This window comes from Colobus angolensis, unplaced genomic scaffold (assembly GCF_000951035.1).
Source record: "Colobus angolensis palliatus isolate OR3802 unplaced genomic scaffold, Cang.pa_1.0 Scaffold177, whole genome shotgun sequence".
In the NCBI taxonomy this organism is placed as follows: Eukaryota; Metazoa; Chordata; class Mammalia; order Primates; family Cercopithecidae; genus Colobus; species Colobus angolensis.
This window is the reverse complement of record NW_012114899.1, coordinates 4,553,874-4,571,279: the sequence shown is the minus strand read 5'-3', so window position 1 is coordinate 4,571,279 and position 17,406 is coordinate 4,553,874. Positions and strand designations below refer to the sequence as shown.

The 17,406-nt window shown below is 36.8% G+C and overlaps 1 protein-coding gene across 14 annotated transcripts in view; it reads left to right on the top strand.

Annotated features, from left to right (window-relative positions):
• The window catches only part of PCDH15 (protocadherin-related 15), a 1,021,780-nt gene that overhangs the window by 717,586 nt on the left and 286,788 nt on the right, over positions 1-17,406 (top strand). For 13 of the 14 annotated variants that reach the window (XM_011938778.1, XM_011938777.1, XM_011938779.1 and 10 more), the window contains one exon: positions 15,350-15,429. The exons of the other annotated variant lie outside the window; for it this stretch is intronic. In XM_011938778.1, the coding sequence (XP_011794168.1) occupies positions 15,350-15,429 (80 nt within the window). The remainder of the gene's footprint in view (positions 1-15,349; positions 15,430-17,406) is intronic. 14 annotated transcript variants of the gene reach the window in all.

Genomic DNA, 17,406 nt, shown 5'->3' with positions numbered 1-17,406 from the left:
CTCTGTCACCCAGGCTGGAGTGCAGTGACGTGATCTCGGCTTACTGCAAGCTCCACCTCCTGGGTTCACACCATTCCCCTGCCTCAGCCTCCTAAGTAGCTGGGACTACAGGCGCCCACCACCACACCCGGCTAATTTTTTTGTATTTTTAGTAGAGACAGGGTTTCACCGTGTTAGCCAGGGTGATCTCAGTCTCCTGATCTTGTGATTCACCTGCCTCAGCCTCCCAAACTGCTGGGATTGCAGGCATGAACCACTATACCCGGTGAGGAACAGAATATTAAGGATGGAGTTCTTTCATTATTTCTGGGGCTCTTTCATTATTTCTGGGGTTTCTGGAGTTGGCTGCTTAATATGATTGATCAAGAAATATTAACTATTCTACTTCTAATAGTATGGTGAACAATGATAGTCCTTGCTCTGAACTATTTAGACAGTTATGTAAAATCAATGCATTTGTCACTACTGATTCACCACTTGTGACAGGCAAAGAGTTCAGTGACTCTATACATAATACCTTTGACCATGAAGTTGGTTAGTTGCTCCTAAGTTTACTGGACAAATTGATGAAAGAAAAGGATGAACTCAGGGATTCTAACTCCTGGCTTCAGAAGCAGATACTTAGCTTCAAATCTGCTAAGATTGCCCTGAGTGAGAGTCTTAGCTCTTGTAGAGAAAGAGCTGAAATTATGGAAAATCAGACACAAGTTCTTATCATGCTAATGGCTGACCTGCAGCAAAAACTGCATGCACAGCCTCACCAGGTGTCCACTGTTAAACTGAGGGCATTGACTGGAAAAGAATGGGACCCTGAAACTTAGAATGGGGATATGTGGGAGGACCCTGATGAAGCTGAGGACACTGAGCTTGTAAACTCTGATGAAACATTTTGTCAGAAGAAACAACTTCTCTGTTCCTAGTAGTGGAAACCTCCCCTCCCTGATCCATGATACCATCAGCCTTTCCACCTTTGTCTGAGGAGAAAAACCTTGCACTGCCTAAAGCAACAATGATGGCCTCCCCTGAGGCAGTTGCCAGGCAAAATAATGTTGATTCTCCTCGGAGCCAGCCCCAACACCCCTGTTTGCTTCTAAATCTATAACTAGACTAAAGTCCCTGTGGGCCCCTAGAGGTAAGTTCAATGTGTGACCCATGAGGAAGTGTGCTACACTCGAAAAGAACTACTTGAGGTTTTTTTTTTTTTTTTTTTTTTTTTTTTTTTATTTTCATATAAACAAAAATCTGGAGAACAGGCATGGGAATGGATATTATGGATATGGGATAATGGTAAAAGAAACAGAGTTCAATCAGGCTGAATTTACGGATTTGGGTTCACCAAGTAGGGAGTGTGCATTTACTGTTGCAACTCGAGGAGTTAAAAATGGTTCTAATAGTTTATTTGCCTGGTTAGCTAAAATATGGATTAAAAGAGGGCCAACTCTGAGAGAGCTGGGAATGCCAGATTTCCCTTGGTTTAATGTAGAGAAAGGGATCTAAAGGCTGAGGGAGATTGGGATGGTGGAGTGGACTAGTCACTTTACAGCTACTCATCTGTGCTGGGAGAGTTATAAAGATATACCCTTAACCAATGCTTTGCAAAATAGATTTGTGAGGGCAGCACCTGCATCTTTCAAGAGCACTATAATTGCTCTTCTCTGTATGTGAAATCTAACAGTGTGAACCATAGTCACTCTACTACAAAATTTAAATACAATAGAAATAATTGGATCCCAAGGTGGCATGGGCCAAGTGGAGGCACTCAACCACCAAAGGCAAGTTACCATAATGGACAGCAGAGGCAAAGCAGCATCAGAGTAGTCTGACTCATGTAGGTCTCTGGCATTGGCTAATTCATCAGGGTGTTCCTAGAAGTGAAATTAATAGGAAGCCTACTGCATTTCTACTTAATTTAAGCAGAAAACGTCTAGGTCTAATGGACAAAAGACTAATTTGAATTATAAAAACAGAATCGTGACCTTTCAGTCAATTTCCAGATTTGAGCCTGTTTACAGACCCAGAACTCCTTGAATGAAGGGGAGGCCAGGTCCCCTTGAGGAAGAATCCCATTACACTACCCACTAATTTATGCTGTTAATCTTTCTTTCATCCTTCTCCAAGGAGGCCTCCAGCCTTTTACCAAGGTCACTGTGCACTGGGGAAAGGGAAACAATCAGTCATTTTGGGTACTGCTGGACACTGGCTATGAGCTGACGTTGATTCTTGGGAACCCAAAACTGTGGTCCTCTAGTTAAAGTAGGGGCTTGTAGAGGTCAGGTAATTAATGGAGTTTGAGCTTGGTTCTGACTTACAGTGGTTATCCAGTGGGTCCTTGGACTCATGCTGTGGTCATTTCCCCAGTGCTGGAATGCATAATTGGCATAGACATACTTAGAAGCTGGCAAAAGCCCCATATTGGCTCCCTGACTGGAGGGCTATTATGGTAGGAAAGGCCAAATAGAAGCCATTAGAGCTTCCTCTACCTAGGAAAATAGTAAATCAAAAACAGTATCACATCCCTGGATGGTTTGCAGAGAACAGTGCCACTATCAAGTACTTGAAAGATACAGGAGTGGTGATCACCACATCCCTGTTCAACTCTCCTATTTGGCCTGAGCATAAGATAGATGGATCTTGGAGAATGACAGTGGACTATTGTAAGCTTAATCAAGTGGTGACTCCAACTGCAGCTGCTGTACCAGATGTGGTTTCATTGCTTGAGCAAATTAACACAGTTCCTGGTACCTGGTATGCAGCCATTGACTTGACAAATGCCTTTTTCTCCATTCCTGTCCATAAGGCCCACCAGAATCATCAGACTTCTCAGCCACTGCAACACAGAGCTGGGGGTGATAAGAAATCGTGTGGCCTGCCTTTCATGGGCATTTACCCTAGTTTCAGACTGAAGCTGTGAGGAAGAAGTCCAATGTCCTTGACTACACCTGTATTATGCTGTGCTGGATAGGTTTTTGGAAAGGGACAGAGACAGGCTGTTCTTAGTGAACTCACTAAGAACAGTTTTCACAGTTCTTAGTGAGATTTAGCAGGTTTTGTTGAATATTTTTCCACTTGCTATATGTCTTTAGAACAATACTTAGAGACTATTTTAAAACCTTATTTATATTACTATTATGATTATTAATATTATTTTGAGAGAAGGTCTCACTCTGTTGCCAAGGCTGGAGTATAGTGGTGTAGTCATGGCTCACTGCAGCCTCGACCTCCAGGGCTCAAGTGATCCTCCCACCTCAGCCTCCCAAGTATCTGAGACTATAGTTGCACAACACCATGCACAGCTGATTTTTGTATCTTGTGTTTTTTTTTTTTTTTTTTTTTTTATTTCTTGTTTGTATAGATGGTTTTCACTATGTTGCCCAGGCTGGTTTTAAACCCCTATCCACAAGTAATCTTCTGGCCTCAGTCTCCCAAAATTCTGGGATAACAGGCATGAGCTACTGTGCCTGGCTGAGACTTTAATTTTTAAGATTTCTTTTTTAGCAGTTCTGATTGTTTTACTGGGAGATGGTCAATGTAGCTCCTCACTTTGCCATTGGAGAAGTGTCTCTGCTATGTGCTCCAATCCTGCTTATTTTTACTTTTTGATATATGTATCAACTGAAAATATACTAAGGGATTATGTTAGTGTTTGATCTATTCATTTGCTTAAAATAATACATGCTCAGTATTAGTTGTGAATTGTGTAATTCACTCATTGTCATTTTTTTTAGCTCAAAGTGTTGATGGCCAGGTTTATAAACATTTATTTATGTTCCCCTCCCAACCATCCACTGCCAGTATAGTTGACCAATGTATTAGTCCATTTTCAAGCTGCTGATAAAGACATACCTGAGACTGGGCAATTTACAAAACAAAGAGGTTCAATTGGACTTACAGTTCATGTAGCTAGGGAGGCCTCACAATCATCGTGGAAGGTGAAAGGCACGTCTCACATGGTGGCAGACAAGTGGAGAGAACTTGGGCAGGGAAACTCCCATTTTTCAAACCATCAGATCTCATGAGACTTATTTACTATCACAAGAATAGCTATGGGAAAGACCGGCCCCCATGATTCAATTTTCTCTTACCAGTTCTCTCCTGCAACACGTGGGAATTCAAGATAAGATTTGGGTGCAGACAAACCATATCAACCAATATCTACCTATCTTAGACACATTTTCAGATCTTAACTGGAGATATTTCTTTCTATTTATCAGTATATAAAGTGAACATGGAGAACAAGCAGTGCTAAAGTATGTATGTAACCCTGCAGATGAAAATTTTTGTGTCTTAGGGGAAAAAAAAATTCCCCCCAAACTTAAGCGATTGGGGGGAATTTGATGCACTATTTCTGCTAATATGGTATCATATCACTTACTATATGTTGCTGAGTATTCCAGAAGTGAGAGTTTTATTGGTAACAGAGGTGTAGTCTCTTTAAGAAACACTACTTTACAAATAAATTTTTTGCCTAAATTCTATTGTGCATTCTTCCTTCTAAATATTAACATCAATAGTAAGAGTTTAGTAAATGTGTGCTACGCACTATGCTGAATTCTAGATAGGAACTATTTCATTCTGTCATCATGACAGCCTTGTGCCATTTTATCTGAGTATCAGAATGATGTCACTGAGACATAAACACCTTAAGTCTTGCTCAAAGAGGACATGGCTTGTAAGTGAAAGAGTCCTATTTCATTCCTATTTCTTTTCACTCCAAAGCCCAAGATTTTAACTATTAAATTGTTCACTGAGCAATATCTTCCTTTTTTTTTTTTTTTGAGATAGAGTCTCACTCTGTTGCCTTGGCTGGAGTGCAATGGTGTGATCTCAGCTCACTGCAACCTCTGCCTCCTGAGTTCAAGCGATTCTCCTGCCTCAGCCTCCTGAGTAGATGGGATTACAAGTGCATGCCAGCATGCCCAGTTAATTTTTGTATTTTTAGTAAAGACAGGTTTCACCATGTTGATCAGGCTGGTCTTGAACTCCTGACCTTGTGATCTGCCCGCCTTGGGCTCCCAAAGTGCTAGGATTACAGGCATGGGCCGCTATGCCTGCCCATTGAGCAGTACCTTGTATTTGAATTGAATTCTAAAGTGTATTAAATATCTATTACCTCATCTGATTCTATATCTACTACATGAAGTAGATGCTTGAAGTATCTTTTATTTCATTTTATGATTTAGAATAGAAGTCTAGGGAACTGTTCCCTAGACCCTAGGTGGCTGAAAGTAAGAGAATTAAGACTGGGTTCTTAATCTTGTAGATATTAGACCTGGATTATTTTTACAAATACACAGGTAAGCAGAGTATAGTGAACACTATTTCTCAATGTTTATTTCACAAAGATTAATATTTTCTCAAGGTAGGGGCTATAGGGAATAGTTTTATATTATTTCTCATTTCTAGCAGTACATATATTGTTTATAATGGGCACCAAATAAATGCTTTGTTTTTGTCTATTTAATTCAGAATATTGTGTGATTAATAGTTCCTAAATTGGATTACATATTTTTATCTATAAGTAGTGCTGTGATGTGTGGGGCTTGATGGACAATTGATCTCTGATAACTATGCTTGTTGTGTCTATTTTTTTGTTTGTTTGTTTTTCATTTTTTTTTTCCTTGAGATGGAGTCTCGCTCTGTCACCCAGGCTGGAGTGCAGTGGCGCGATCTCAGCTCACTGCAAGCTCTGCCTCCCAGGTTCATGCCATTCTCCTGCCTCAGCCTCCCGAGTAGCTGGGACTGCAGGCTCCCGCCACCACTCCCAGCTAATTTTTTGTATTTTTAGTAGAGATGGGGTTTCACCGTGTTAGTCAGGAGGGTCTCGATCTCCTGACCTCGTGATCCGCCTGCCTCGGCCTCCCAAAGTGCTGGGATTACAGGTGGGAGCCACCGCACCCGGCCTGTGTCTATTGTTTTTAAGGTGCACTTTCTGTCTACTTCTCTCACAGCTGTCAAGCCATTCGCTGTATACAGATTTCATTCACTGTCTACCTGTGTCCGGATAACTTTATTATTTTATATATCTGTTTTTTATATAGTGAAGGCTGAGAAATCTAACTAGTTAGAAAAGTGAGTAGGCTCTGAGGAAAGCTTTGAGAAAACCTTGAACTAAATTCTAAGAGTTTAAGTAAATTGCTTTGTAGGTGTCCAGTTTTTCATAGTTCTAAAACAAAGAACAAATAAACTTCTATTTATATAAATCTGGACAAGAGCTATATCTTGAAGAAATTTTTATAATGATAGAAATGTTAATTCTGATTTTTTTCTGTTTGGTTTGTTATTAAATGTTAAGGGCTGTAAACTGACCAAAGCCAATTCTTTCCACAATAATTAGATTATAAGTATTAATAGACACCAATAAGTAGTAGTAAAAGAGGACTAGGATTCTCTGTCACAACATTCATAGAAAGGTTGAAAAAGTTTGTCTCAGGCCAAATACTACTATGCACAGGTATATTTATTAGCAAGTAAGATTTGTGCTTTCAGAGGCCTGACAACATTTTTATTTCAGTTCACTTTAGGCAAACCAAACACTATTCTAGAGACAGCTCTCAGAGTAATGTTATAGTTAGTACTGGGCAATAAAAACTATGAATAATTGGGCTAAATTCATACTTGTGGAATCATCTTTTCAGTATCATTCCAGATGACAAAAGGCTTCCTGGTTTCATACAGTTTATTCATATAACCTCCTTTATCTTGAGCCATTCATTTTAGCAATGAATATTCATGTCCAATATTCATCAAGGTGATAAGCAAATATATTACTAATTATATACAAAGATAACTGAGATATTTATATCAGTGTGCCCAGAACAAACTGTTCCCTAATAGTCTTTTGGAATGTGTTTAACTTAGGACAAGTATTCTGAAAATGTAGATTAGGACGCAAACACACACACACACACACACACACACACACACACACACACACACATGACCTTCCTTTCTCTGTCAAGTTTGGAAGCAATTAATAGAAACACATACAGTATATAAAATAGATAAAAAGCATGTGGGGTTTCTTTTTTTGTTGCTTTGTTTTACTGTAAATTCAGTTGCTTCAAGTACCAGATACAATTGAAATGCTGTACTTCCTTCAGTACATTAAAGTTCAGCTCCCAGTCACAGGAAGTACAAAGGAAGGCCGTTTATGATACTAGGAAAAATATGCATACGCAGAACAGAGCTCTGACTGAGTTTCCTGGACTTAGTTTATCCTTGCAGTTTTATAAATCAGGGAGAAGCCAGAGTGTCCCATGCCCTCCCCTCCTGAGGTGCGCGTTTTCCTGCCTCCCAATGAAAACAGGAGCAGGGAGAGACCACTGTCCACTTAATACCTTCCTTTTTCATTTATCCAAAATTCTCTCATTCATTTTTCTCATTATAATTATAATCATTAAGACATGGCCGGGCGCGGTGGCTCAAGCCTGTAATCCCAGCACTTTGGGAGGCCGAGACGGGTGGATCACGAGGTCAGGAGATCGAGACCATCCTGGCTAACACTGTGAAACCCCGTCTCTACTAAAAAAAAAATACAAAAAACTAGCCGGGCGAGGTGGTGGGCGCCTGTAGTCCCAGCTACTCGGGAGGCTGAGGCAGGAGAATGGCGTAAACCCGGGAGGCGGAGCTTGCAGTGAGCTGAGATCTGGCCACTGCACTCCAGCCTGGGTGACAGAGCGAGACTCCGTCTCAAAAAAAAAAAAAAAAAAAAAGACATGACTTTGAAAGGGCCAAATTATAAGCAAATATTAACTTCTTATTGTGTCACAACTAAAAATGCTAGGATATAACAGTAACCGAAGAAGACAAAATTTCTGCTTTTATGAAAGTTCCATTCTAATAGAGAAGAAAATTACAAAATATGTGTGAGTTATGTGGAACTTTAGAAGATGTTATGGGGAAAATGAAAGAAGGAAAGCTAGAGAGGAAGTGCATGGGAAAATATAATTTGACAGTGATTATTTCACAGAGAAAGTGACCTTACAACAAAGAGTTGAATAAGGTAAGAGGATGAACCGTGGTTGTATCTGAGGAAAAGTATTTCAGGTTCAAGGTAAGACCTCAAAGTTTAGACCTGTCTGGTGTGTTTGAGGAAGAAGAAAATATTCCTCTTTACAGAGTAAAGTAAAAGAAAGAGACAGTAGTAGAAATGAGATCATTCAGTAATAGGAGAGGGATAGATATAATTACTCTGCATGAAATTAGGTACAGTTAAAAGAATTTGAGTATAGCAGTAACATAATCAACCAAATTTAACAAAGGATAATTCTGGATGCTGCATGGAAAATGGTCTGTGGAGGAAGCCTGGGAAAAATTATAGAGATTTGTTGATATGCTCTATCAGTCCATTCTAGGCCTGGAGTGATCTTTCTAGAAATGATGAGACGTGATTTCAATCTGATTATATTTTGGTGGTTAAAAACTACATGATTTGTTAATGAATTGGATATGGAATGGGAGGTAGAAGGTAAGAATAGGTATTAAGATATAGCTTGAGCAACTGGAAACATTGATTTGTCATTAGCCAAAATTAAAACACTGTTAGAGGAAGAGTAATTCAATATTGGCCATACTGTATTTGAAAAGACTTTTTGACATCTGCTATGGATTGAATGTTTGTGTTCCCCCAAAATTCACATATTGAAGCCAAAATCCTCAACATCATGGTATTTAGAAGTAGGACATTTGGTAGTTAGAGACACTTAGGCTACGAGAGTGGAGTCCTCACGAATGGCCACTAGTGCCCTTATGGGGAATGAAGAAACCAGAGCTCTCTGTTTCTACCATGAAGGTATAGAATGAGAAGACAGCTCTCTGCAGACCACGAAAGGTGCATGGGATCTGCTAGTGCCATGATCTTGAATTTCTAAGCTGCAGAACTGAAATACAATTTTGAAGTCATGAGCATTTAACATATTATTTGAAACCTTGATATTGGATTAGGTTGACAATGACAGCAATGACAGACAATGAGAGAGACTGACAATGAGCAAAAAACAGGAAGGATGATAAATAGTGTAGAATATGACTTTAACAATGAAGAGTAGCAGTTAATACAGTATAATGCTTATGGTATCAGAATTAAAGCTGATGCATTTCCAGAAGAATAATCTGGCAGTGTCACTGAGAAACGAGAAGGCTACCATGAGGCTCACCAATCAAAAGGGATATTGGAAAATTAGGTTCTTAAGAAGAACTTGGTGTTAGTTCAAGCAAGCAGGTGAAGGGAATGTTGAGATAAGTTTAGGACATAGGGGACTTTGTTAGTGATAGAGAATGAGTTTCAGAAGACATAGAATATGAATTATGATTCTATAGTTTGTAAACTTTGGCAAATTATTTAATTTTTAAGCTTAAGATTTTATTATCTATAAAATAGGGATTGCAGTGCTCTCCAGATAAGATTGTTTTGAGGATTAAATGAGGTGGGATATTCAAAGTGCTTTTACATAATGGTAACCATTATTTGGATGGGTCATTTTGAATATTTATATTAGTTCTAAGTTTATTTTGTTGATTGTTCATTGAGCCCTGGACAAAATTAGAGTTCCAGGCTTATTTTAGCGTTGATTAAATCTCTTTGTGTTCCAAGGTTACCCATTTTGTACAACAAAAATTTTTTGAGAGTAAACCTTCATAGAGTCTCCCTAAATCTAACAGAAATCTAGATATTTTTCCTACTAAGGACTTCTTAATTTACAGAAACTTCTCTGGATATGACAAAGAAAGTTATGCTCACTTCTACATGCCATTTATTTTCAACACTACCAGCAGTGATTCTGCTATGCCTTCCTAGCATAAGGCATTTTACTTCGTCCCCTGGGCAAAAGATCATTAATCCATACCAACATTATAAGAAAAAGAGCAGTTTTATGGTTCTCCTGTGTTCAGTTTCCCAACATCCTTTTATTTTCGAGCATATGTATATTTTTGTCATTGTAGACTTAGCTACATTTCCATGTTTCATATATGTTATATGTATATTCTGTATCATATTCATTTGGTGTTGTTTGGAATATTTAATAAACTGACCTTTTACTTACACTTACTTCAAAAGGACATTTTATATTATCATTATGAATGACAAAATAACAGTACTTGACATGAATAAAATACATTCTTTAATTTTTTAAAAAATATATTCATAAATATTCTAACATTTTGTTAAAGGCCAAAAAATGAAATACCAGGAATGAATGTATATATTTTTGAAACACTGCTATACTGAATTGAAAGCTTTATTTGTTGCTCTCAAGTAGTTTAATAACATAAATCAGAACTTGTTTGCCTAAGTGAGAAAATCATCCATATCCATTGATTTTTATCTATTTTAGAATCCCTAAGGGCAGTTACTTTGTCTTAATGTCCTGTGAAATGTGTAGAATCATTCTGTGCACATAAAGTGCACTCTACCAGATGGTATTTGATGGCTGTGTTCGTCTTTAACATGAACAGAATATTAGTTTAGAGAAAATTTGTTTTCTTTTTCAAATTTTCCATTTGCCAGTGTCTGAAGAGCATTGCTTCCTTGGATAAATACTTTTGCTTCCCTATTGGTGCTTCTGAAAAATCAAGAACTCTTAAGTCAGATGCTGCAAGTAATCTGGTTGAGTGGACTGGAAAGAGTAATTTCTTTGATTTTTTAAAGGAATCATTTGTTCTTCACGCAAAATTAAAATTAAATTAAAATTAAAGGAAAGACTTGGTTTAATCTTAACCATGTTATTAACCATATATTAGCAAACCAGTGGCTAAAGTGCATTACTTGCCAGCCATCCAAAATACACATCATTTATTCATTTAACCAGAGGTATTAACGTGGTCAAAGTAAACTGAGGAGCTCCTCTTCCACATGCTTGACTCCAGACCTGACAACCTCCTTGCTGTTCTTGAAACTCACTAGGCCTGTGTCCACCTCATGACCTTTATCACTTGCTCTGACCTCTTGCTGGAATGTTCTACCACATGTGACTTACTCTTTCACCTTTTATAAGCATTTGCCAAAATTTCACATTTTCAGTAAGTCTGTCATGATCACTTCTCTGTAAGTGTAAATCCTCACCCTGTTCTCCATATATGTCCTTCGTGAAATATTTTGTAGTTCAGCAACACGTATAAACATCTGAAAACAAAATATTCTAATTAATTTTTAAATTCATTTTCCTCCACTACCATGTAAGTTGTATAAGGGCAGGATTTTTGTCTGTGTGGTTTACTGCTGCAGCCTCAGTGCTTAACACAGTGTAGATGCTCGATAAATATGTGTTGAATTCATGAGTGATTACTGTAAATAATAGTATTATTATTCTCATTTTGTACTTGAGTGCATTATCTGAGAAGAGATGGTACAGCTGAGGTACCAGGTAGGTGGCTCCAGAATCTCCCCTGTTAAACTCAAAATAAGCCCCAGAAAGATAACTGCTATCTTACTTTTCTCAGGCTTTGAAGAAGGGATTTGGATATGACTTGATTTATCAAAAATAAACACATAAAATGTTTTGTTCACTAAGAAGAAGCAATTTCTATCTCGTATATTATGGAAAATGCTGAATAACACTATGCTCCCATTTTCAAGATGATACAGTTATTACTCTCTCTAGATAAAAAAGATGCGTCTTTCAATTAAGTAAAGTACAGAGAAATCTGGTTGGAATGATGGCAGAAATAGTGATATAATTGAAGTCATATGCATTTTCTATGTACCAGTAAAGTTACTACTAGGCTTCAAGGGACGAGACATGCAAAATGTTAATATAGTTTCTGACATATTATAAGCAGTTATTTTGAGATGGCTGGTTAGATTTATATATAGAAAACCTTTAAATATTGCTAATAGAAATATATTTAGGGCACATATACACACATAATCAAATCCTAATACTTGAAGAGTAAATGCTTCTGTTGATATTTCCATTTTTCCTTTTATGGATTATTTCTCACCTTTGGACATTGACAAATAAAGATGACATTGTCTATACAAGTGCTAACCCATGTAATGGATAGATTGCAGAACTTTGATGAAGATTATACCATTTCCTTTTGCTTTCTTGGCTGAAAAACTGTAAATACTTCCTAATTATTATACCACCCCAAACCCTGGAACACCAATAAAGGATTGTGTGAAAAGATAAATATGAGGAAATAAATCAAATAAGAATTTCCTTTTAAATCCTAGGTCTTCAAAGTTTCCAAAATGGGCACAACCTTACATAAGAATGAAGTAGGCAAATTACTGACAATCACAATCCTTAAAAGACTGAGGTATTTGAGTGGTCAAAATAAAACTGAAGAAATATTTCGAACTACCTCTGGGATAGAAAGGAATTAACATAAAAATAATGAAATATAAATAAAAAACACAATACAGTGCTCTCATCTTACATAAAGGATATTAAATATTAGAGTAGATCTGATATAATAAAAGATTCAATATTAATCTGGACTTAAAATTGTTTACATGAAACTATCTTGTTTCAGAATGCATTTCTTCTGGCTTTTATGAAACACAAGATTATAAAATGTTTCTCAAGAAAAAAATTAAAACAGCAACCACATAGCAATAAACAAACAAAAAGAACTTGATCATATCTATTACAACATAACAAGTAAAATTGACCAAGAGAAAAACAACAGAAAAAGTTCAGTGTAAGCTTTTTAGGGTTAAGATATAGTCTCCAGATATAATTCTCTGTTTCTTCAAAACATTAGCTGAGTATCATTATTTGTGGTCCCTATCTAGCAAATAACAGAATACAAGGAAAAATACCAAGCATCCACTATCCATTTTATTGAGTACATTCTTAAAAATTTCTTTGCTTCTTATTTTGTACTCTTAGGCTTCCATTATGACTAACTCAATGAAATCTAACATTTTGGATTTTGGCTAACATGGAATGTTTCAAAAATATTTTACTCTAGCTAATTTATTATTTTCTTCTTCATTTACTATTTTTATTCCATTTTATTTTGGTGTGTGTGGCACGGGGAGGGTGGGGAGCTGGGGGAGAAAGCAATAGACTTTATCCCAAAGAAATAAAAGATTGGCCTGGAAAAACAAGTACTTTTGTCTGCTTAATTAAAAATTGACTATTGTGAGGATACAAGGGAAGAAGCAACATTTTAGTGAAATGGTTACTACCATAATCCACGAGGAAGATGATGGTAGAGAAGAAATTCGGACAGAGCCAGATACAGCAGATATTTTAGATAAATCTGGTGGGATCTGCTGACGGGGTGCATTGGAGAGTAAGAGTGATCACTCAAAGTGTGGCTATGAGCCCCGAGAAAGTAGGAGAATGGAGTTGCAGGTATTTACTGAGATGATGAAGCAGTGAAAACAGTAGGTTATTGTTTGAATTTCTTTTATTTTTTGAGGTATGTCAAGATGGAGAGGTGATCTAGATTTGGGGTTTTTAACCTTTTAAATCGGAGAGGCTTATTATTATTCATCTAATGTGAATCCATATAGGCAATTGGATACACATCTGAAATCCAGAGGAAAGGGCTAGCCTAGAGATATGACCGTCTTTAGAAGATAGACAGTATTTATAGTTACACTATTGAAAGAGATGAGTAAATAAGTGAAGTTTAAGGAGCAACCTTTGGAACAATTCAATACAAAATAAGTCTTATAAATGAGGAGAAATCTGCAAACAAAATGAGGAACTACAGTTGATAATATGAGGATTGAAAGCAGGACAATATGATGTCATAGGAGCCATGTGAAGGAAGCATATCACTTTAATGAGACACAGATTAAATAATCTTGCAAAGCTTTTCTTACAGAACCTGGCCCAATATTCAGTAGTGTCTTACTGACTGAAATATTATTTTCAGTTGTCCCTTGATTCTGTAGTTTATGTGGTCCAATAGAGGCTTCTGGCCATTAATCCAATGTGGTAGCTGATAAGGACATTCAACGAGCAGTACTGTGTAATCCATGTCAAAGCCAACTGATCTACCACTAAAAACAATACATTCTTACCTGTCTGAACAGGGAATTTCACACTCAGCCTCTTATGGCTGGGACAGTTATTATCTAGTCACTGAAAGAAACTCACATACTTATTCCGCTCTCAGGTCCTGCTAACTCCAGGGCAGTTCCTGTCTGTGGAGAGGCTGGTGTTTCTGCCAGGCTAGTCACCTAAAAATAAAATACATCTGGACCTTTATCAGATATTTCGCCCCTTTGTAGCATCATGCTTAGGCAGATCCTTCTTTCAACTCTCTGATAGCATCCAAATTTCTTTCTTTATCCATGTCTTTTATAAGAGGATCAAATGACTCACTGGAAAAAGAACTGATTTAATGCTTTTGAAGGTAAAACTCAGTGTCATAAAACAAGAGTATCTTTATTTTGGGTGAGAGAAACTTGGAACTAAAAGTCAAACTATATGTTTTCTTCTCCGACTTGGGTTTTTAAGGGAAGAAAAACCAACAAAAAGGTTAATATTTATTGAAAGCTTACAATGTACCAGATATTAGTCTATGTGCCTTGATAAACATTATTTCAATTAAACCTCTCAACATCTATTAACACTTGTATTATACAGTCCTCATTTTAGAAATGGGCACACAGAAATAATCACATAGGACAATTGGAGTCCAGTTTTGAAGTCATGTTTTGTGGCTATAAATTCAAGATTTTTAACCAGAAAGTTAGACTGATTTGAATTATTATCTTGATATATTCTGAACAGAAAAAGAGTATATGGTAAACACTTTATCGACACTGTAAAAATATATATAGAGTTTAACACTTTTTTTTTTTTCTTTGAGACAAAGTCTTGCTCTGTTGCCCAGGCTGGAGTGCGGTGGCATGATCTCAGCTCATTGCAATGTCTGCCTCCTGGGTTCAAGCAATTCTCCTGCCTCAGCCTCCCGAGTAGCTGGGATTACAGGTGTGCACCACTGTACCTGGGTAACTTTTTATATTTTTAGTAGAGATGGGATTTCACCATGTTGGTCAGGCTAGTCTTGAACTCCTGACCTCAGGTAATCCACCCACCTTGGCCTCCCAAAGTGCTAGGATTAGAGGCTGAGCCACTGCGCCAGGCTAGCAGCTTTTATTTAAACTATAAACAGACACATAAAATAAATTTATTAATTAATAAAATAGGTAAAACTTGGGAAAATGATTATTTCCACACCAGACAGGATTATGTATTCAGAAATGGATCAGATATTAAATGTCTAATTTTACACTTTGCCATTAGGCCATGCTTTAATCTTTATTCTTTAACAGTGTCATGGACATTCTATGCTATTAGTTTCAAACTTTTGTATTACTCCGTAATGAGTGGGCGCCATATCAATTACTTGATAATTGGATTATGTTTTCTCTCTGAAGGCAACTGATCGAGAGGGAGACCCAATAACATACGCCATTGAGAATGGAGATCCTCAGAGAGTTTTTAATCTTTCAGAAACGTAAGTAAAAAATGATTTCCTACTTTAAAAAAATATACAGCAACGTACTGTTAGCAGGAGAACAGACTTATAATCAGAGGCTTTCAACTGTGTGTAGTTGTACTTCCCTTTTTGTTTTCTATGAATGTTAATGGTAGCTCGGAGGATAACTCTGAGCCCAGAAATCTTACCCAGGAGACTGTTTATTTTTAACATTTTTACTAGGTAAAATCTACTGAGGTGGAAACATTTCATTGGAAGGCATAACTGGGATTAATTAGATCCTTTTAAAGTTGTCAGTTACTAATAATGACAAGGACATTACTGCAAAGGGTTACTTAGCACTAAACCGTGTATTCAAAGGGAGTCTTGTAGGCAAGATGTGTTACAAACACATCCTTCAATTTCAGATTAACATAGTTATATTTAAGAAAAAAAGCAAAATGAAATAAAATACATGTCCATGCCAAACTTCTCTGAGGTCTAGATCAGTGTCATTCTACTTATCTCTCTGAATACATCTGAGATATTGCTAATGATAACTATTGAGAAAACTGGGAGCAGACATTAAAAGGAGGCATTTAGGGCTTCAGAGAGACCATTTGCTTCCCATTTGCAAAGCAAGGTAGCTGTTCTGCTGTCACATGTGGCTGGTTTCTAAAGAGCTTGGCTCTCCTCTGATATTTCCTGTGTACTTATGAATAGTTTTACTTTCTGAAAGATTAGAAATGTAAACTTGGCTAAGGATTATAAAGTTAAAACTTTGACAAATGAATACATTGCCACATCAGACTCAGGAACATGTGGGACATAATTCCAAAACAAGAGAACCATGTGTTGGTCAATTAGTCTTCTCAGAAGTACCTGAAATTTCAAGTTGAATAGAATTATACAAACATAAGTTAGTAATGCTGGGAAACTATAGACAAGGACAATATTTTCCACAGATAAGTAAACTTCTATTTGAAAAATAAAAAAGCTTAACAGTTTTCATTTTTATCCCATAGCGATGTAGAAATCAAAAATTAGCTACAATTTACAATCATCATTAAACAAAATAAAAATGTTAAAGAAAAGCTTTAATCAAGACTGTGTAATATTAGCATAAACATAGACATATAAGCCACTGGGACAGACTTAAGAATCCAGAAATAACTCTAGTGTTTATGGTCAATTGATTTTCATAAAGGGGCCAAGATAATCCAATCAGGAAACAACTTTGTTTCAACCAATGAAACTGGGACAATGTGCAAGAGAATGAATTTGAATTTTTATCTCACATCATGCACAAAAATGAACTCAAAGTGGATCATAAACTGCAATATATGAGATAAAACTACATTCCACATAGAAGAAAATACAGAAGTAAATCTTCATTATTTGGATTAGTCAGTACATTTTGAGATATGACACAAAATGCACAAAGGATTAATGATAACATTGACAAATTGGGTCTCATCAATTTTTAAAAATGTATTTCAAGGAGCACCATCCTGAAGTGAAAAACAACCTACAATGAGAGAAAATATTTTAAAATTATGTATATGGTGTGAAACATGTCTCGAGAATACATGAAGAACTGTTACAACTTAATAAAGAGGAACAATCTAATTAAAAATGGGCAAAATATTTGAATAGACGTTCCCTTAAAAAGGGATATGTGAATAGCCAACAAGCACATGGAAATATGATTGTGATCACTGATCAGTGGTCATTAGAGAAATGCAATTTAAAACTATAAAGAGATTTGACTTCATACATACTTTGTGTCTACAGTGAAAAAAGAAAGGCAAAAACAAGTACGACTAAGAGTGTGGAGACGTTGAAATCAGCATAAATTTATGTGGCCATGTAAAATGTGCATGTATGAGTTCCTTTCTGCACTGCTATAAAGAAATGCTTGAGATTGAGTATTTTGTAATGAAAAGAGATTGAATTGAACCTCACAGTTCTGCAGGCTGTACAGGAAACATGATGCTGGCACCAGTTCTGCTTCTG